Source organism: Geospiza fortis, unplaced genomic scaffold (assembly GCF_000277835.1).
Source record: "Geospiza fortis unplaced genomic scaffold, GeoFor_1.0 scaffold38, whole genome shotgun sequence".
Classification (NCBI taxonomy): Eukaryota; Metazoa; Chordata; class Aves; order Passeriformes; family Thraupidae; genus Geospiza; species Geospiza fortis.
In genome coordinates, this window is record NW_005054591.1 from 399,822 (window position 1) to 421,739 (window position 21,918).

General features: G+C 49.5%; 1 protein-coding gene across 1 annotated transcript in view; it reads left to right on the plus strand.

Annotated features, from left to right (window-relative positions):
* Positions 1-21,918, plus strand: part of GRIK3 (glutamate ionotropic receptor kainate type subunit 3) — a 53,722-nt gene that overhangs the window by 11,585 nt on the left and 20,219 nt on the right. Inside the window, exons 6-10 of the mRNA XM_005429999.2 lie at positions 1,616-1,789; positions 4,163-4,306; positions 6,608-6,715; positions 10,329-10,442; positions 12,949-13,152. Of these exons, the coding sequence (XP_005430056.1) occupies positions 1,616-1,789; positions 4,163-4,306; positions 6,608-6,715; positions 10,329-10,442; positions 12,949-13,152 (744 nt within the window). The remainder of the gene's footprint in view (positions 1-1,615; positions 1,790-4,162; positions 4,307-6,607; positions 6,716-10,328; positions 10,443-12,948; positions 13,153-21,918) is intronic.

Sequence of the window (21,918 nt, forward strand, 5' to 3'; positions counted from 1 at the left end):
ACACAGTACATCACAGCCCCAGCACACAGCACAGAACAGCCCCAGCACAGAGCACAGAGCAGCCCCAGCACAGAACACACAGCACAGAACAGCCCCAGCACAGAACAGCCCTAGCACAGCCCCAGGACAGAGCACAAAACAGCACAGAACAGCCCCAGGACACAGTACATCACAGCCCCAGCACACAGCACAGAACAGCCCCAGCATCTCCTCCCATACTGAAGCTCATTTTTGAGAAGCCCTTGTGAGAGCAGGGAATGTCACATATTCACCCCCACGCTCCGTTGCAGACTGGTGGTGTTGCCTTTCCGCCTCCCCACATTTAAACTGCCAGGAAACCCTTGCAGAGGTTGTTCAGGATAAACGCTGGTGAAATATATCCCATCCAACAAACGGTTCACCCCTGACTGCCATCTCACCACACTCCCTCACTCCCCTCTTGGGTGAGCTGGCTTTGGGGAGCAGATCAGCTGCCACATGCTCCTGACCTGCTGTCTAACCCCAAACTCCTTCCTGAGCACTGAAGCTGATATTCAGTGATATTCAGAGCCAAGAGCTGCCCCACAGCAGTGCACCCCCAGTGCCTCCCAGTAGCCCCAGTGCCCCTTGCCAAGCCATGCTGGCAGCCAGCAGAGCTGAGCACTGCCTGGCTCTGCTTTTCACATCCTATAAAGGGCACCCTCATTCATCTGCAGACTGTGTAGGCTGGCCAGAATGTCAAGAAATGCGTCTTAGTTCCTCTTTGATAGTCTGCAAATTGGTGTTTTGCATTCAGAGTGACTCTGTCATCCACAGCACCCTGTGGGCCTCGGCACTGCCAGCAGATCCTCTGTGGAGAGGCCCATGGGAGCTCCAGACACAGAAACTCTGGGTCACAAGTCTCTTTTTTCAGGGTCACAGGCAGTTTTTCTCCCCTCAATCCACTCTCTTTCATGCTGAGAGCAGGTTCTTTGGCTGTTTGGTAGGAGTTCCCTTCTGCTGCGTGTGGGGGAACCTGCACACACGGCACCCAAATTGCACCAACACCCCCAGGGCTCTGCAAGCAGCCACTGACAGCAGCAGGCAGCACAATCCTCTGAGAATCCTCTGAATTCCTGAGGGATCTGTGCTGTGACCGTGTTCACAGGATGAGGGAAGAGACGAGGATCTGACTCCATGTTTCAGAAGTCTTCATTTATTATTTTATCATATATATTATATTAAAACCATACTAAAAGAATAGAAGAAAGGATTTCATCAGAAGGCTGGCTAAGAAAAGAAAAAGAAAGAATAAAAACAAAGGCTCTGTCTCGGACTCTCTGTCCAAGCCAGCTGGACTGTGATTGGCCATTAATTAGAAACATCCCACATTGGCCAATCACAGATGCACCTGTTGCATTCCACAGCAGCAGATAATCATTGTTTACATTTTGTTCCTGAGGCCTCTCAGCTTCTCAGGAGGAAAAATCCTAAGGAAAGGATTTTTCATAAAAGATGTCTGCGACACTGTGCTCCGTCCCACCTCCTGTGGGCTCTGCTGTCTCGCTCCAAACACAGACGCACCAACCGACCGACGCAGAAAACTCAAACAAAGCAAAGCTAAGCAAAATGTTTAACCCGGTTTCTCTCTTTTAAGGATCTTTATGCATTAGACCTAGAACCATATCGCTACTCTGGGGTGAACCTGACCGGCTTCCGGATCCTCAACGTGGAGAACCCCCACGTGTCCTCCATCATTGAGAAGTGGTCCATGGAGAGGCTGCAGTCGGCGCCCAAGGCCGAGCTGGGGCTCCTGGATGGTGTGATGATGGTACGGGCAGTTCAAACAGGGCACAGCGGTCTGGGGAGCAGGGCAGGGAAGGCAGGAACAGTCATTGAGGCCTAAATGTTACTTTTATTGGTTCTTGTACAAGTAACAACTCATCCCAGGTATCTGCCCTGACGTGTTTTCTTGCATTCTTTAACAACAGTTCCTCAAAGTCTGGGGTGAAGCCCACACCCCATTGCTGTGGGGCCAGCTGCCAACAGATTGTCACCAGACAAGGCAGGTGGCCAGGACGTGTCCCAGAGGGCTCCAGCTTTGAGCCCTCAAACCCCCTTTGGCTTTTCTCTCAGCCCCGAGAGCAGAGGGATGCCAGCTCCCAGGGCTGGGAGCACAGCACATGGCCGGGCTAGGCCGGGCACTTTGCAGAGATTGAGATGGGGGAAAGAGCCAAAGCAATGGGCAGAGATGGGCTGAGCTGCAGCTTTGATGACTCCTTTTAGGGCCTGATGGCAGCTCTGCTCTGCTGAGTTACTGCTGGGAAGGTACAGCACCTGCTCGCCCATCTGTCTTCCCTGCCAGGCTGTCTCTGACCCCCAGAACTGCTGACTGCCTCCCTCCTTCCCTTCCCTTTAGATCTGCCAGAGCCAAAGTCGCAAAGAAGCCTCCCAGACTTTCACCTTGAAGTGGCTCCTCAGATCCCTGCTGCTGTGTTTGTTGTTAGGGGAGAGACCCCCACTCTCCTGCAGGCTCCTGCCTCTCCCCAGGCTGAGCACCCCTGTGCCTGCAGCACAACTCAGTCCCCATCCCCTCTTTGCTCTCTCAGAGGGATCCTGCATTTGATTCCTCTTTGCCAGGCGTCTATCCACTGGGGCCCTGGACTCAGCTGGGCATTACAGTCTGTAATTCACCATGAAATTGCATGGACATATCCTTGCCCCCCTTTCCTCCAGCCCCAAATTCCCAAACCTGTCCCTGCTGTGGTCCATACCCGCCCACAGATGCAGGTGGGGCTCCTGCTCTTCATGCTTGGTTGCTGAGGGAAGGGAAGGTCACAGGGATGGCTGCCAAGGCTGGAGGATTTTCTCCATGGCTACGTCCTGTGAGATGTTTGCTCAGTTATTTGCTGTATTATTTTGTTTTATTGTGGTTTATTACGCTGCTGCTACACTCACATCTGTTTCGTGGCTCCGTGAAGCCAGCAAATAATGTATTTTCACTAGGAGGTCTTACCACATCAGAGTGAAAAATAAATCCAATTCTCTTGATCAGTGTTTGGATGTAAGATGGGGCATCTCAAATTAAATCTAAAATCATCGCATTATATGGGGGGAAAAAGTTCTCCCTAGTTCAGATCACAGAAATGCTAGAATATGTTACAAAGCCATGAGGTCCTGATTTTGGTGACAGCTTTTTGGAAAACTGTGTTCCCACAAACATCTCTGTTTCTTATTTTCCCATGTATAAAATACTGTAGAAAATATGTTCTCATATATATTTTTTTTTACACTCAGACAAAACAGACTCAATAAGAAAACTCTGTTACTACCTTCCACATTTAGAAGCCGTTGCCTCCCTCTTTGACACCACAGCAGGAAATGTGCAAGAAACAACCCGAACAGACAAACGGCACTTCCAGAATCCCTGATTTTAGACAAAACCCCAAGCTTTTGATCTAAACAACCAAGGAACCACCAGGGAACACAGGCAGAGAAACCCTGGGGCTGGCGGGGGTAACTCAGAGCGTGTTCCACCTTTTCCTACTGTGAAAAACACCAGTCACTTGTTTTTAGAATTTTAAAAGTTTAATAGTAATAAAATGGTTATAAAAATAGTAATATAATTGGAGTAATAATAAATTGGACAATTTGGATTAGGACAATATGAGACAATAGAAACAAAGAGTTACGGACAGTCCAGGTACCTTTTTCTGGGCAGCATAAGCCCGAAAAAGGACCCACATTAAGAGACATTAACCCTTAAAAACAACAGCCTGTTGCACATTCATACATCTCATACATGATGCATAAATTCCATTCAAACACAGGATTCTGTCTGGTCATCATCAGCTTCTTCCTCTGAATCCTAACAGCGTTGTCCTGCCCGAGCGAGTCGGGAAGTTAATTTCTTCTGATAATGGGGCAATAAATTCTTTTTCTCTGAAAGATTTAGGTGTCCTGTGGCTGCTATCTTGCTACCAGTCCTTTCTTTAGAAAAAGAAGTATCTTACATAGCACAGTTTCTATTTTAACATTTTGTTATAACCTAATACTACATTTAACATGCTACTTACGAGAATTAATACAGCCTCACTTTCCAACACAACGCATACAATATTCATTTGAATATTTGCAAAAAGCCAATCCTAAAATAGGCATTTTTCACGCTGCGAGCCACCGACGCTGTCCCCCTTCCCTTTAGACAGACGCTGCCCTGCTGTACGACGCGGTGCACGTGGTGTCCGTGTGCTACCAGCGCGCGCCGCAGATGACCGTCAACTCCCTGCAGTGCCACCGCCACAAGGCCTGGAGGTTCGGCGGCCGCTTCATGAACTTCATAAAAGAGGTAAAAACGTGGTTTTTGTTCGGCTAGAAACATTATTCCCCCTGAGGAGCAGGTTCCCAGGGGTAGGTAGTAAAGGGTGGTAGGTCCAGCGTTAGAAAACTCCCTGGACCGGGAGCTGTGCAGCCCCTCGGTGCTCCCACTGATGCCTTAGCATTTTAGCTTTTTTATCTATTTTATATCTTTTTTTCATCTATTTGTAATCCTGCAGTTCTCTAGTGTAAAACTCTAAACTCCATATGCACTGTGAGCTGCTGTGGTGGTCCCAGGACCAGGGAAGAGATGAGAATCTTGACTCCATGTTTCAGAAGGCTGATTTATTATTTTATTACATATATTATATTAAAAGGAAATGTTATATTAAAACCTACTAAAAGAATAGAAGAAAGGATTTCATCAGAAGGCTAGCAAGGAAAGGAAAGGAATGATACTATTGTGACTGCTCACGGCCTTGACACAGGTGGCTGGCATTGGTCATCAAGTAAAAACAATTTCACATGCTGGGTAAACAATTATCCAAATCATATTCCAAAGCAGCAAAACAGGGAGAAGCTGAAGCTTCTGAGCTTCTCAGGAGAAAAGATCCTAATGAAAGGATTTTTCATAAGGTTATGTCTGTGACATATTTCCCATTTTGGGCAGACACAACAATTCCTCTCCAGGCCTGGCAATCAGGAACACCTCACTGCCTCAGGCCCTGAGAAACGGAAACAAAAGTGAGTTGGGGGGGAGCAAACTTGGGGTAAATGACTTCATTACCTGAAGCTGTAACTGGAAGATGAAACCCCAATATGCAAATGGCCCAAATGTATAAAAGTGTGAAAATCTATCATCATCCATTTTTTGGGTGTAGCCCTTTCCTCTGCCCAAAATGTACCTGAAGGCCCTTCCACAAATATAACTGCTTTTTATTGCCTTAATGTTGTCTGGCCTCTGTTTTTAGGTAGCCCAAAAAGGCACCAGCCCTGTGGGAGCTGCAGGGCTCAGCACGCAGCTGTGTCTGCTCCAGCTGGGCTCGTCAAACATTCCGTGTTTTCCCCGGCTCCCGGGGGGCTCCGAGGGCTGCACATCCCACAGGCAAACCACCTGCACGCCCAAATGAGCAAACACCAGCCCCCCCAGGACTCCAGGGTGGCAAGGCTGGGAGCAGGCTGTCACTGCTCCTCAGGAATTAATGAGGGAGAGCCAGAGGAGCGTGTTTACTGGGAGAAACGCCAGTTACTCCCCCTGAGAATACATTATGCCACCTTGATCACACTGGAATATCTCAAGCTCCCCCACCCATAAAATAAACACATTTCTCAGTGAGCAGCCTGCACAGGGCTGCTCAGGGGAGAGATCCCCAGGCTCAGCTCCCCACTGCTGGGATGTGATGCTGAGCAGCAGCCTGGCATTCCAGCAGGAGCATCCTCCTCAGGACAATGCCACAGCATATCCAGCACTGTCCCCAGGCATTGGACACCTCACTGTCCCCCAGCTCCTGCTCTGCTGGCACACAGCACCTGGCACTGGGGGTTCTGTCACCTCCTAAATCAGAGAGACTCATTCCAGGGGTGCTGCAAAGTGAACAGTGGGAATGAAATCGAATTACAGGGTTTTTTTTGTGGAATCGAATTGAGGCATCTTTACCTCAAGCTCCTTCTCCTGGTCCCAGTCAGACCAGGCTGTTCAGGACCTCAGTCAGCCAAGAACTGAAAAATCTCTGGGAATGGGATGTCCCCAGTCCCACTGAGCATCTTCCCATCCTTATGCTGCCAAAAACTGAAGCAGGGCACGAGCAGCACATGCCCCCAGACTCCTGTGCCTGTTTCCAAACCTCAGACCTCGCTTACATGAACACATTCTTGGCCTCTTGTGCTCCCCTCTCCCTCTGGAAGGACAGAGGGAAGCATCCCCATCATTTAAGCTTCCACACACCTTGGAAGCAGCAGCAAGTTGGTGCACAAAGGGATTTCTCGTGGCTGGAGCTGCCCCAGAGCTGGTGTTTATCAGCACTACAAGGATGAACGCAGCTCACAAGGATGCTGTGATAAATGCAAGTCGTTTTCTACTGAGTCATCACGTCCTGCAACAGCTGGTGAGCACAAAAGGTGCGAACAGAAATTGTAGCAAGGACTGCAAGAGAGGGAAGGAAATCTCCAGCTCCGTCTGCAGTCTGAGCAGCAGCAGAGGGATTATTAATTAATCAGGCTCTTTAGGGAGAAAGAACCAGCATAAGGACTAATTAAAAGAACATACAGTGGAGGGCAAAAGATTATTTATGATACTGAGTAACAGCCCTGCTACTTTTTCTCCCTTCCACAGGCCCAATGGGAAGGATTAACGGGACGCATTGTCTTTAATAAAACCAGTGGTTTACGGACAGATTTTGATTTGGATATCATCAGTCTCAAAGAAGACGGCCTTGAAAAGGTAGGCAGGGTTTGTTTTATCTGCATGTGGCTGAGGATAACGCTGGTGCTCAGCAACAGAGAGATGGTTGGTGCTGTATTGATTCCAGGTTTCTGGGGTTTATATAAAAGGATATTCACTTTGTGGGATTTCTCAGATCCTTTTCCACGCTCAACCATGACTCACTCGCCCTGAAGCCAGTGCGTGGGATTACAGATTGCAGAAGTGCTTGTGGCACTTTTCCTGGGATAGTGGAGGCAAAAGAAACTTTCTGAGCATCCGTTAACCCCTCCCTGCCCTAAGCAGGCAGGAATGATGCCTGTCCCACTCCCTCTTGCTGGCCTGGCTCACAAACCCTCAGTTCTTCTCTGAGGAGACCTCAGCACTGGAGATCACCATCTGGAGTAATTTTCCACTATGAAATTGCCCAAGGCTGGGAACAGCCCCAGTTTATTACAGCCTGGAATTTGCAGGACGATGCACTGGGTATTTGGTTTATTATTTAAGGGACAATAAGGAAAAAAGATAAGGTGGCCTTGCCTGCCTGGTTGGGGGTGTCATGAGGGTCAAGAGCATGAAGACTGCAGCCTTGGGTCCTCCAAATTAGTGCAGATCTCCTCTGGGCACAGTAAAACCATGCTAATGTGCAAATCTGATCCCAGGTGTGCTTGGGGACTTGATTTCCTTCTCTTCAAGTACGTAAAAAAAGCAAACTTAAAATAAAAAGGCAACACACAGAGCCTTAAAGCCCTTAGAATGCAGGTTTCAAGGTGAGATCAGCTGATGACAAACAGGGCAGCGAGCAGCCGGAGCACAGGGAGCTGTGATTTCCAGGAAATTCCATGATTCTGACTACTCTGTGAGCAGCTCTGTGTCCCTGTCCTGCTACAGGTGTCTATCACCTGTACAGGAGGAATTTGGCAGGGCAGCAAGGCCCTTTCTAGAGCAGAGTCTGCTTTGAGACAGGTACCAGGTGCCCATGGCAGCCGGGCACGGCGCTGGCTCTGTCCCTCTGGGCAGGGGGACAGGTTCTGAGCCTGTTGGTTCTGTCCCTCTGGGCAGGGGGACAGGTTCTGAACCCACAGGACACCTGGCTGGCAGCAGGGAGGGATTTCAATTACCTGTGCATGGCCTGAGAGCACAGGGGACTTGTGCAGGGAATTAATCACTCAGCACAGGGAGGCAGCCCCAGGGCTGGAGGCAGCCGTGGATCCATCCTCTGTTTGGAGGGAAGGCTCCCGTGCCACATCACCCTTCCTCACTGTTTGGTTTTCCTGGGATTTGAAATGAATGGCAGCCACACTTCCCCACCACAGCAGCAGCTCGGTGCCTCAGGTAACACAGCTCAAGGTCGCCACAGCTCTCTCCTGCTGGGGCGATTTTGGGGTCAAATAAGGAATAAAGGAAACGTTTCAAATCAACCCAGTGACCTTCAGTCTGGCTGGCTGAGAAAGGAGGCAGGACAGAGCTGGGGAAGGTGCTGGTGCTTGCAAGAACTGAGCAGCAGCTGACCTTTGTAGCCTTATTTCCTTACAAAGTATTTTGTTTATAGAGCCTAACCCAAAAATAACAACACATCTTTTTGAAGTCCAGCAGCACCGAGGCGCTGCTGGAGAGCTGTGTTGAGCAGATAATAGAAAACATTCCAGCCTTTTGTACCACATGAATCCAAATGTTTAAGCACAGCCACAGAATCACCTGTCAAACCAACACCTCTCAGGTGGGCTGAGCAGAGCTGGCACCAGCTGGAGTTATTGCAGTTCTCTGTCACGTCAAGCCCACTGGAAGCTGCCAAGCCTCGACGTGTCCCCTGCACACCCCATCAACTTTTGTCTCCAATAATTCAGAGATTTCACAGTTCCCACCATTATTCTTCTGAAAGCTTCGTGTCAGCTCCAGAGGGGTTTTAAAGTATCGATGTCAAATCTCTGTTGAAGCCAGAATTCTGTCAATAGTTAATCTGAACTAACAAAACACCAAACTACAAACAAATCCCAGCTGGATTGTGCTTTATGTATCACAGCTTATGTTTGTTGAGCTTTAGGATTGAACCCCCTGATCCTCATACCTCCTGGATGTTCCAGGGATTACAGGAGTATTACCAAATCCTAATTACATATCGTTTGACTATCTGACTCACACAGTTCTCTTAAAGCACTTTTTCCTTTTTCTTCCTTTTTTAATATTTTAAACTGATTAATTCAGTCTTAAGTGCCGTGCATTTAATTTTCTTACAGAAAAAGTAGCAAGGCAGAAGTGATTGGGGCTGCAGTGCAGCAAACTGGGGCCTCTCAGGCTTGCTTTTTTCCCATCCACAATAATAATAATTTTTGACATTGCAGCTGTTGTGTGATCCAAGGCAGAGATGGGGGATCGCTTCGGTTTTACCTGAAATATTTAAAACCTTTCACAAAGTTCACGGAAACTCTTCCAGAATTTATGACAATTTTTTTTTGCCAGGCAGCATTGCTCATTACAAAGTCTCTTTTTGGGGATGCAGTAAAACCAAGTTCTCCCCTTGGACTGCTGAAGAGGCTGAAGAATCTTAAAAACAGCCATAAATAAAAGATGGGAAGCTGCTGGCTCCCGGGTGGATTGAGCTGCCTGCCTTTGGCTTCTCTCCGAGTCCCACCCTGCAGTTTGACCCTACAGATGGATCGTTCTGTTCCCATTTCCAGGTGGGGTTTGTTTTTCTCTCACTGCCAGGCTGGCTCTGTGGCCACCCTGCTCCATTTGCTGGCAGCACTCCCACATTCCTGCAGCTTTCCTGACATTTTATCTCTCTGTCACAGTCCTTTAGCCACTCCTGCCTTCAAAGTTTGTCCCAAAGCCTCCCCTGCACCGTGGAGATCAGGTTAACAGGCTTAGCCTCGCCCAGATGACTTCCTTAAACACAGACATGCTTTGCCATTTCTGGATCAATAGACTTCATTGAAGTCTAATAATTTATTACATTTGACAGCTTGAGAAAACAGAGCACCTGAAATAGAGCTGATGTGCCTGTGGCACCCGCTCCTCCAGGTTTGCAGCCAGGATTGAGACCCCCCTATTGCAGGGATTTCCCAAAGGGGGGCCAGGGCCCTGCCTAGAGATGTGTTAGAAACCTCCAGCTGATTTGCCATGGCACAGAGAGCAGGAACGGGCCCTATCAGGCATCTGCAGAGCTGGTTGAGCCCTTTTTAATCCTCCCCACCAAAGCATATTGCTGGGGAAATGGAAAAGAAAGAAAATGGACTCTGATTTGTGGTTATTTTTCTTTTGTTGTGCTTTATCCTTGCCCAGATTTGACTCTTTAGTGTAGTTTCATTGTTGCTCTGCGCGGCGCCTTTGCAAATTGTTCATTCATTCAGCCCCTAAATTCCAGCCCCCACAGTCTTCATCCACTGCAGCAGCACAGGGACTGTGGAACATGTGCCACTGGAATGACCTGCAGCTGAAGGGTTAATTCGTGGTAATTCCAGTTTTGCTGCTGTTTGCTGCAGAAGGAAGCAAACAACAAAAAAAACAAGTTCCCTTTTCCAGGCCACTGGGATGCCGGGAGCAAGTGAGGAATTCAAGGTAGGGATTAAGGAATGCAGGAAGGGATTGAGGAATTGGAGATGGGGGTTCTCTGTGTTGCTTTGCTTCCTCTCAGGTTGGAGCATGGAGCCCTTCAGATGGTCTGAACATCACAGAAATCTCCAAAGGACGAGGGCCCAACGTCACGGACTCGCTGAGCAACAGATCTCTGATTGTCACCACGGTGCTGGTAGGGGACTGCCAGCCTGTCACTGTCCTTCCCCACAACCCCAGGGAGATCCCAGGGATTCCCAATGGCTCTGAAAGCTCACAGCACCCCAGTGCCTTTTAAAAGGATGGGACTCGATATAGCATGGATTTGTATCATAAAAGGAATGGGGCCAAGGTGCCCAGAGGGGAACAGAGACAGGGCACACTTGGTCTAGGGCAGAAGGGCTGGAACCAAAGGTCTTGTATCCCTCAGCAAGGGGTTAGCAGGGTGGAAGCTGAACATAAGCCAAAGACAGATGCTGCAGCAGCTTTCCTTGCAAATCAGCCACTCCTCCTAATGAACTTCCCATCCACCACATGACATTTTTTTCCCATTAAACATTTCCATGGCTGTGGAATTGTCTGGGTCCAGGCCATGGTACCCACCATACCTCAAAGGCCATGGCATAATGCAAAATGATGGAGCCAGGAGGGGACTGTCAGCCATCTGCCTTTGACAGGCTTTTTTCAGGCAACATTTCCATCTTGAGCTCTGCGAGCACGTAGGAATTACATAAGGCACGGGCTGATATCAGTTCCCATTAATTGTGCCGCTCCATGGGCCTGCACACGTGCCACGGGGTTTCCACCTTGGAACCAGGGCTGTCCTGGATCCCTGTGCCCAGGGGAGGAGGGAATGTGCTCAGACCTGAGTTCTGCAGTGATTGCACGGCGTATGCTGGAGTCTGAAACATAAAATAGAGCCCTGGATGTTATTTGCATTTGCAACACCCCTTTGTAGTTCTGCACTGCTGTAAATGACGAGAGAAGAGCCATAGGAGGAGCCTTTAAAAGAAAAAGCATGAAAGGCTATTTTTTCCCCTTTTGCTCATATTGCAGTGACTTGTTGGAAGAGAAATATTACCCCAGCAGCCAGTGCCGCTCTCCCCAAGCAATATGGGAACTGTGAAGTTATGAAATTGAGGGCACCTTCACTGAGAAATCGATTAGCAAACTGAGAGAGCTTGTGAATTGGATGTCTGGCTATTTTCAGTAATAAATTGTGAAATAGTCCGTGAATAAGTGGTTCACAGAGTTCAGAATTACCCCCTAGGAAATGTTTGAGACCTGGAGATACATTACTGAAGCGAGCGGCGTCCTAATGTTCAGTGCTTCGGCTGTTAAATATGTATGTAATCCCTACAGCGCTTCCCAAAATTAATAGTGCTTTATGGCTGCTCTGGAGCCATGGATTTATATCGAGATCCATAGATTCAGCTGATTCACAAACAAAGCACTAATTCCAGAGCAGAAAGCCGAGGAGGCGGCAGGGGAGCGCAGGATTGAGCCGAGCTGCGCGTGCCAAGCTAAACTCCATGGGCGTGATGTGATCAGCTGGGCTTTAGAACTCTGCAAATGGGGCTCCGTGTGCTGCCACGTCCCCTCCTGACCCTGCTGCTGGGCCAAAGGAGCACCCCCTGCCCCACTGTGGGAGCACAGAGCCTCAGGGCAGAGCTGGGGGCTGGCAGGTGGGCAGAGACAAGCACCACCTGAGCCCCCTCCTCAGAGCACCCCACCCCAAACCAGGCACTGTGACAGGGCTCTAATGAGGGCTCCAGACCTCCCATCTCTTCAAGCCCCCCCGTGCCTGGGCAAAATCACAGAGGGTGTTTTCTAGCACAAAGCATAGTCCTACCTCACCCTCCCCCACAGCAAGGACAGGAGCCCTGCAGACACCCCCAGTTTGAGCCAGGGACTCGCTGGAGGTACCTCACCCTCCTCTTGCCTTCCAGTTCTTGCCTGCTGCCCACCACCTTTTCCATTTCCATCTGTCCTCCACACGTTTTTCCCTCAGGCTCCCCAGTGTTGCTCGTCCTCGGTGGCTGCCCAAGCCTGAGAGGCACCAAAGGATGCTGGACTTCTCTTTGTGTCCATTTCAACTCCACCTGCCAGCCTCTGCTCAAGGGGAGGGATCCACAGGTGCTTTAGCTCCTGTCCCCTGTGCTGGAGCTCTGCTATGGGTCACACAGCCCCAGCTCTCCCAGGCAGCCATAAGAGCAGCACACAGCACAAAGTTTCCCTGGGCAGCAGCAGGGCAGTGTCCATCAGGCAGTGCCAGCACAGAGTGAGCTCAGCGGGGAGGTTTTGGGGTGGCCCCAGCCATGCACAGCTCCCAAACCCTGAATTTCCCCCAGCAGCCTGTGGTGAATGGCAGGTACCGTGTGCAGGGCGTGGGGGTGAGTTTGTCCTCCCCCTCTTTTGCTGTTTCTAACACTTCATTTTCAGAGCATGAAATGGTTATTTTTCTCCCTGAAATCCTACCAAATGGAAAACAGTTGGCTGCTCAGAAGAGACAAAATTAAATTTTGTGGGGTAAACAAGGTTGCTAATTAGCTGATGCACCGTGCAAAGTTAATTTATTCCCGACAAGTCACAGTGCCAGCCCTGCCTGGAGAGAGCCAGTGCCTGGCAGCTCGGGCTGACCTGCAGAGGTGGCCTTGCCTCCAGCTGACCCTGAACTGGGACTTTTTGCTTTCCCTGTGCAGGAGGAGCCCTTTGTGATGTTCCGTAAATCTGACACGGCACTGTTCGGGAATGACCGCTTCGAGGGCTACTGCATCGACCTCCTGAAGGAGCTGGCCATCATCCTGGGCTTCTCCTACGAGATCCGCCTGGTGGAGGACGGCAAATACGGGGCACAGGATGAGAAGGGCCAGTGGAATGGCATGATCAAGGAGCTCATTGACCACGTGAGTGAGCCCCAAGGGTTGGCTGTGCCAGGCTGTGCCCACCACTGTAAGAGCCTGAATGAGAGATGGAGGACTGCTCTTCAAAATGCAGTTTATTACATCCAAGATGTTACAGCAGTCCAGGGTCGTGGGTGACAGAGCTGTGCCTACAGCTGTCAGCTCCAGCTGCAGGCAGGCCTGGAGACCCTGAGTTTAGGTTACACTGCATTCTATACTTTTCTTTGCTGAGCATCTTAATACAGTAGAACCAATCTATACCTTAACTTTTATCTATAGCCTATCATAACTACTATAATTACCATATTCATGTTACTGTTCTCCAACCACTAAAAGTTAGTACATTACAGTTTAAGCTAGAAGATGTTTTTCAGTTTTCTTGCAGTGGCAAATTCTGAGACCTTTTTTACTTGCAACATCTGCTGACTTGTTTGCCTGTGCTATCTTTCTGCTTGGTAAAAACATCTTCGTGTCTGAGGTGGCTTTATCCTTTGCTCTAAGTCATAAAAACCTCTTCTAACTAACACACCCTTTGCCTCCTTGGTTATCCAGTAAGACTGGCTCAGCAATTCTTTTCTTCTATATCAAAACTTGCTTTCATTTCTATTCCTTCTTCAGATTCTACATTCAAAAATCTTTCTGCCAAGCACACATATCTGTGAGACTTTCTTGTCAAACTTTCATCATTCCCAACGTCCCTGGGCTGCCTCTCTGGGGTGGGACCAGTGGATTTCTCACTGGCCCAGAATACCCACAGCAAGCTCCTGACCCTGCTTGGCTCCTTGTCACACTGCTTGCCAGAATATCCCTGTGTCTGGCTCTTCCAAGTATTAATTTGAAATTCCTGAAAAGCGCCGTTCTCCCAGCACAGAAATGTGCTCAGTGGCTCCAGGCACAGCCTGTCCCACAGTGGGACACAGGCTGGGTGTGGGGAGAGGGCAGAGGCTTCCCCTGGGCTGGGGGCACACTGGCTGTCCTGGGCTGACATCATGAGCTGCTCTGACCCCTGAGGACAAACACAGCCAAGGGCACAGCACCAATGCAGCACGGGGAGCCTGGGCATGTCCCAGACACAGCCCAGCCCAGAGGAGACATCCAGAATGCGGGAGCAGGTGTGCCCTGGACAGTTTCATTTTTTATTTTCTATAAGAGCAACTTATTTACTAAAATCTCCTGGGACACAGAGCTCCCTCTGCTACACAGCAGCTGTGCTTCTCCTTCCATGGCCACTTCCAGGAGCCCTTTAAGCCCCAGGGAACCTGTTGGAGCAGCAGCTTTGCTCCCACAGCCGCCAAAGCGTCGCCACCTCTGAAACCGCCACTCATGGCCAGAACTTGCTCAGTTTGCTAATTAGATATCTTGCCTCCAGTACGTCCTGTGATCCCGAGGGCCCAGTTATGGAGGTGAGGAAAGCTGGTGTTTTTATGAATATCTGATTCCCAGAGAAGGCCTCTGGAAGAAAAGCTAAGGACAAAAAGAACGCTGCTCTCTGCAGCACAGGCAGCAGTGCAGGCAGTGCAGAGCGCTCTCCTCCTGAGCATCCTGCTCAAGTGGGGCAGCCCCTGACCACCTCCAGGTCCTGGCTACATTCTGAATCCACAGCCTAAGCAGCAAAGACACAAAAATAATCCCCTGTAGAGCTGTAATGCTCTTACCATTCATAGGAGAAGAATGAGTTTGCTGGGTGAGTCACTGTGGTGTGTGGAGAGTCAAACACTGGCTGGGACTGATGAGTGGCTCAGGAGCTGGGCTGGGCTTCCAGATCTGCTCTCTCTGCCCTAAATGACATTGGACAAGTTGCTTCTGTGCACTGCTTCCTCCATCTGTAAAATGCAGATGATAATGATTATGTCCCTTTATAGGGACAAAGTGATGCTTAATCGGTTTGTGGCAAGCGCTGCAGCTGTGGGCTGGCCTGGCCCAGGGAGCAGGAGAGCAGCAAGGGCAGGCAATGTCAGTCCTGGGGAGCAGGACTCCATCTCATGGGGGAGCTCTGCAAACCTGCCTTGGTGCTTTTCCTTCTGGAAAACTCCGTGCAGCTCAAACCACAGATTTTAGAGCCTCTTACACAACAGCCCTGCCGAGTTAGACGAGTGGCAGTGTCCCAGCGGAAGCTCTGCTGCTCCGAGTGATGTGAGTGACACAGATCAGAGCTGACACCGAATGGCAGCTGTGCCCCTCGGCAGAGCCCCTTGGGACACGGCTCCTCTGCCTGGCCCCACTGCTGGGAGCAGCCTCTGGAGCTCTCTCAGTGCTGGGAGCAGCCTCTGGAGCTCTGTCAGTGCTGGGAATGGGCTCTGGATCTCTCTCAGTGCTGGCAGCAGCCTCTGGAGCTCTCTCAGTGCTGGGACCAGCCTCTGGAGCTCTCCCACTGATGGGAGCAGCCTCTGGAGCTCTCTCAGGGCTGGGATTGGCCTCTGGAGCTGTCACTGCACTGCAGAACTCACAAGGAACAAACCCCTCCCAAGAGAATAGAACCCAGACAGTCATTCAGCCCAAACCATGTCACTTCCAGTGTCCTGCAAGACACCACTGGGCTCATAGGAGGTTTCAGCCATTCCCAAAGCTGTGGTCAGCTACCTGAGATAGACAAGAAGGAGGTTTGAGGAGCAATCTCATTAAACAGCACAAAATTCCTGGTCAAACCAGCATTGTAGCCTTTCTAGGGTAACTATCTAAAAAGCAAATCAACACACAGCAGCAGGAAAGGGCCAAACCTCCTCTTCTTGCAAGTTGTGTTCTTAACTCTGAGATGCAGCTCTGTGCTCTGTCCTGCATGGCTGAGCTTGTGCCTGCAGGGACACTGCCCAGGCCCCACATGAAGCCATTAGCTCCTTTATCTGCATGCCACTGCTTTTTATAGCAGTGTTTATGTAAAGCCTTCAGAAGTGAAATTGCAGCCAGATGGGCCCTTCCTCAGCAGCATCTTCCCCTGGTGTGGGGAAAGGCACAACCCATGGACGCTGCAACAGGCCAGAGCGAGCCTATTTCACACCCAGGAGGAAAAGTGTTAGAGACGGCGTTCAAATCGAGTGGTGGTGATGAAAACAGGGCTGCCCACATCCAGAGTTTGATATCTGAGCTGGCTTTCCTCTGTGTTCAGCCCTGAAAACAGGGCTGCCCACATCCAGAGTTTGATATCTGAGCTGGCTTTCCTCTGTGTCTCCTTCTCATAAACCAATTGGAATCATTCAGGTGGGAGCATAAAGCAGGCAGGATTTTGTGAGTTCCAAATACCCAGGTCAGGATTAATTCAGTGCAGAAAGCCATTGCCTTGTCCCTGGGCTGCTGTGACACAGGTGGGCTGAGCTGGTGTGGGCTCCCTGAATGACCTGGGCAGAGCAGGGGGTTCTCCTGGCGTGAGGTGAGAGGCTAAAATGGTGATTATTGTTGCTCAGAGGGCCTGGGAGCTGTGGAAACAGCAGATTCTGCATACCAGGGATCAGCCAACTCAGCTGAGGCTGAAATTTGGAGAGGAGGAGATGGGCAAAGCCAGGGGCACCTGTTCCCTGGGCTGGAGATGGCATCAGAGGAGCAGGGTGAGGGTGGCCTGGGTAGGTGCATGACAGCAGTGTCTGGGGGACAAAGGTGCTGTCACCAAAGGGGGTGAATCCCCAGAAGGTGGCACCCCAAAGGTGAATCACGTGCTGGGAGAGGTGTTTACACAGTGAGCACTCTGGGCTTGCTGCAGTCACGAATCCTCCCCCTCCTCTCCCTCTGATCCAGACGTGCCTGGCCACAGGCAGGGATGCCTCAGGCTATGATCCTTTGTAAAATCCCTGTGTTTCTAGTCTGGCCTTAAGCATAAACAGGAAAAGCAACAGCAATCAGAGCAGCCACAGCACGACCCTGTCTCTGACAGGTCCCCAGTAGCAGATGCAGAGACAACAGCCCTGTCCTGCTGCCTTTCATCTGCTGCTCATCCTCAGCACAAAAAGTCCCTGTTTTGAGGAGTTCAGTTCATTCCCTGGAGAAGTAACCTCAGCCCACTGCTTATTGTCACCCCTCTGGCCATTCCCGCAGAGGAGCCTTGATCAGAAGGGCCACGAGAGCTGAACTCGGGTATTCAGGGAGGTCTGGGGAACCCAGGCGATGCAGAGAAGCTCCTGAGCCCTTTATTCATAACAAACAGGGAGCCTGACAACTGCCAAACCTCCTCCTTTCAGCAACAGTGAACTGCTATTGATGTTTATTCATAGAAATTATTACTGATACAAGCAAAGCTCCACTGCACACCGTGGCCCATCCGTTCTGATTTATAAATTCCAGTTGTCTGGCAAAGCAATGTCTGCAAATCTTCCCTATTGTTTGTGGGCAGAATCCCATAAAACCAGCAGAATGAGTTGTTCTGGACATTTTGCACAAACTTGTTCACAAATAAAACTTGTCTTCTGCTGCGACAGTGCACATCACATTGCCATTCAATCTGAAACTTCAGGTGGGAATAAAAGAGATGTGGCAAATACTGGGGTTGCTGATGGAAATCCCTGCCAATGGCAGCTGTGGAGGACTTGTAATATCCATCCTTAGGGACTATTCCTGACAGCTGATTTAACAATTCCAAAATAAGTGGGCATTTTCTGACAGTAAATTCTGGGAGAAATACATATGGCACCACACTGCCAGCTCCCCATTAACGCTCCTGCACTGGTGGATGTTTTATCTCACTTGTCATGAACTGGGGCTTCATGTGGATGTCACTGGGACAAAGATAGGGAACAAACAATTTAATTGGATGAAGTGTCCTCCACCTTTTGTTTAGACACTGCAGGACCTCAGTGCTAGGGACAGGATGGAAATAAACCAGAAGAGCTTTTCATTTTGAGCTCAGATCACTATTGGGTGGATTCATGACTGGGTCGTACTCAGGGATCCAGGTGAAGGATCTGTGTATGGGGAGCCCCAGGCTCTCTGTGTGCTCAGCAGGTGTCCCTGCCCCTTGCTGGCTGGTTCACCTGCCAGGAATCCAGAGGACAGGGCTTGTTTCTCACAGCAGGGCCATTCTCACCTGAATCCTCCAGCCTTCACATCCCTCAGGTACAATTAATGGCAGTTCCAGCTCTGGAGCTCTTCCTTGAAGTGAAGACTACAAAAGCCCCAACAAGACCTCATGGCCCTCATTCCTCCCCTTCAGCTCAGGGTTTTCCTGCCAACATCTGATCTTAACTCACCCCGATATTGAATAAATCCATTGACAAAAAGGATGTCTAGGTTAGGACTGAGATTGCAAGAACAGCCGTTAAGAGCTGGAGTCACTTAGCACTGACTCTGCCCTCCTTGAGCATCCCTGCCCCCTGTGAGTGCTTCCCTGCCCCTGGGCAGGCACAGGGCTCCCACAGAGACCCCACACCTGCCCCAGCAGCAGCAGCCCCTCCTCTCTGAGCCATGAGCTGCAGCAGAGCCCGGCTGCCTCAGCTGTGCCTCATCCCCCACGCCCCAGGACAGCCCAATGGGGCTGCTCTGCTGCAGGGAAAGGTGCAGGGAGCTGCAGGTGTGAGCCCAGCACATCCTGGGGACAGGGAGTGTCAGCACCCAGGACATTCCTCTGGCTGCCCTGGGTGATTCAAGACTCTGGCAAGGGGTTCGGAGACCTTGGCACAGAGTCACAAACACCTGTGCATTCGATTTTAGCCCATGGAAAACAATTACCAACTTTGTGTGAAGCCACAAGAGTTTGAGTAGAATGATACTGAATTTGTCACAGGGTGAAAAAGTAGAATTTTGGGGATTTAGAATGGGGGTTCAAGAAGCAAGATGGAGGAATCTGGGTGTGTCTTGTCTTTCTTCTTCTTGGCCTCCATCTTCTGCTGTGATGGTGACAATTCTGGGTTGGTTTAGAGTAGAGACACACTGTCTAACATAGGTGATAGGTATTGGAAAATTATTGTAAATAAAATACACGTAGTTCTTAGTATAAAAAGCTGACATCACCCCAAGGGCAGGGACTGGGCCACAAACTGACCTGCTGGACAGATCTTAGCAGGTCAGAGAAAGAATATCATAGACAAGGAAAAATAAACAACCTTGAACAGCAGAACCGAGGAATCTCAACTTTTTCTTTGGTCGTGGGGCTGGGAGAAAAAGAGACTTTTAAATGCCTTGGGAGTCATCTCAACCACAGAAACCCAAGAATGGAGCAGGAGCAGGGCACAGCAGCCAAGCAAGGAGAGTAGGGAGCAGAGACAGGCCCAAGACAGAAGCCCCAGTGCTGGCAGTGGCAAGAAATGCCGAGGGATGACAGTGCCAGACCTGGGTAACAATTAAATCAGTAAAACACACACACACACTATTTCTGTCTCTCAGGCAACACACACATGATTAGTTTATGTAAATACCTAACGCAGATTGGCAAAATAAGCACAGAGGCAGCTTCTTTTCCTGAATAAATATTTATCTTGGTGCTTATGCTGTTGGTGGGCTCTGCCATGACCAGCCACTGCCTGCAGGTTGGCTCTGGCTGAGGTCAGGCACTGCAGGATTCCCACAGTGACCATGGCTGCACAAGAGCTGTTCTGACCCACAGGCCACATCTCCCTGATAACTGAGAACTTGGAGATAAGAGTTGGCATTTTCTGATGAAAACCAAATATCTCTGCAGCAAATATGATCATCCCTGTGCAGAACACCCAGTGAACTCACAGCTGTTCCAGCCAAGTGGAATGCTGGAACTGGGTGAATGAGGAGATCCAAACCCTTGGAGGTGTGTAGGAGAAGTGTCTGTGTTTGATGTGCCTTGGCAGAATTCATCTTTTTGGCCTCAATTCAGCAGAACACTTAAGAACAGGCACAAGACTTGGAAGACGTGTGAGCTCCAGTAAAACAGAGGTGTAGGCTTAAGTGGTTTTGCTGGACAAGGATCTTTAAGCCACTGGCACTTGTTCTAATTCCTCATCTTTAATAAAACCCACCTGACTGTGCAACAGCACAAGAGCCAGGGCTGAGGAAAGGAAGCAGCCAGAGTCTGGTAATTGACTGCCCAGTTTGGAATGTCAGAGCACGACAAATCAAAGCTTCACCCTTGGTGGGTTTGATTTAGATCCTCTCTGTCAGCAAAGCCTTAATTAGAGGCCACCTTCAGAAAAATCTGCATTGATAAAAAGGATGTGGAAGTGCAGCCCTGTGCTGCCTCTAATTGCTCAGAACACACCCCAGCCCAGGCTCCAGAATCCCTGCTCTGTCCTGCCTGAATGTCACATTCCCTGCAAGGACACAGGGCTGGGAGCATATCACAGGAGCTGCTGGAGCCACACAGTAAAATTTTATTTCTGCACTAAAAGCAGTTGGATCCCTGGGCATCCATGCAGAGCTCTCTCTCTTCATTTTCTGTGGCAAAGCACAAACTCCAGGCTGTTCTTTAGCTCACTGTATTGTTCTGACAAATTTGGATGAGGCTCCCTCTGCCTGGCCATTGCCAGCGAGCTCTGACCACAGAACATTTGCTGCCTCCTTCGGAAAAACCCATAGCCAAATCCTTCAACATCTTCTTTGCCTTTCCCTGGTGAGTCAGGACACCCACACAGAAGTGATGGAGGAGGGAAAATGCTGCATTTCTTTTGCCATTTCTGCCTTGTGACTGTGCGGAGCACTAAGCCAAAATTTCCAGGTGTGCTGTGAGGTGGTGGGAGCAGCCAAGCTCCAAAGCTGCCAGGATGGTCCCCAGGGTGCAGAACATCCCCAGCTCAGGCTGAGCAGCCACCAATGCCACCTCCAACCCCCTTCAGCTTCTGTCCATGTCACCACAACCGCAGCTGGCACAATGGGCTCACTGGGAAAATGTTGGTCCCATTTTCCACAGGTTTTGACAAATGCCAGTGACTGAAATGAGCTCTGATGTAAAAATGAATTTCCATCTGGAAAGTGAGAAGGAAAGGAAACCAAGGAGCATCTGGAGAGCCATGTTAGAACAAAACCACATCGTTTTTACCCTTGTTACATAATTCCTGAAGGCCTCTGTTCAGGAGCTCTAAGGCTGCACTCATTGGATGGGGTCCCTTACACACACACACGTGTAAATGGACAAAAGCTCATGTAGAGACTCTTCCTACAGTAAGAGACCAAATTCCTTTATTTATAAATATTGCACTGACTTGATCACAGGTTGGAAAGGTCAAATGAAACCTTTAGTACAACCTTTACCCCCAGCACAGGCCAGGGATCTGCTCTGGTTCCTACAGACCCTGCTGAAGCAGAGTATGTTCCAGCCAGTATTGATTTAAAGTCCATGAATAATGACAAATCTACTGTATCTCAAGGTAATTATCACTCATGGGTAATTTAGAATTTTAATTTTCAGAACCAGATGTTAAATAAATCTTGCCTGGGCTCCTGGCATGGGGGGAGGTTCTGCTCAGCTTCAGAGCTGTAATTTATGTGTCTGTGTTTCCTTGGAAGTTCACAATCCCAAAGAATGATTTGCAAAGCTCAGGCAAGGAGGGTGATATTGAGGAAACCTTGGATGTGTTTACTTGTGGCTTTTAAGAACCTGGATGAATGTTTAGTGAGAGGAATGAACGCAGCTCTTAACCAACAGAAAAAGGGTGAATGTGGCTGGTCTCTGAATTAACACACAAATTAGTAAATAATTAGAAATAATAGAAACAAACACAATTCATACAAGCTGTCAGGGTAAAGAATATGATTGGCTGAAATTCTTCATGGAGCTCAGAGCACTCCAGCAGGATGGGCTGAGGAGTCCATCACTAAACAGAGTTTCCTCAGAGGGTCTCACCTGCACATCCCCTCCCTCCCACTTGCAGGCACTGAGCATTC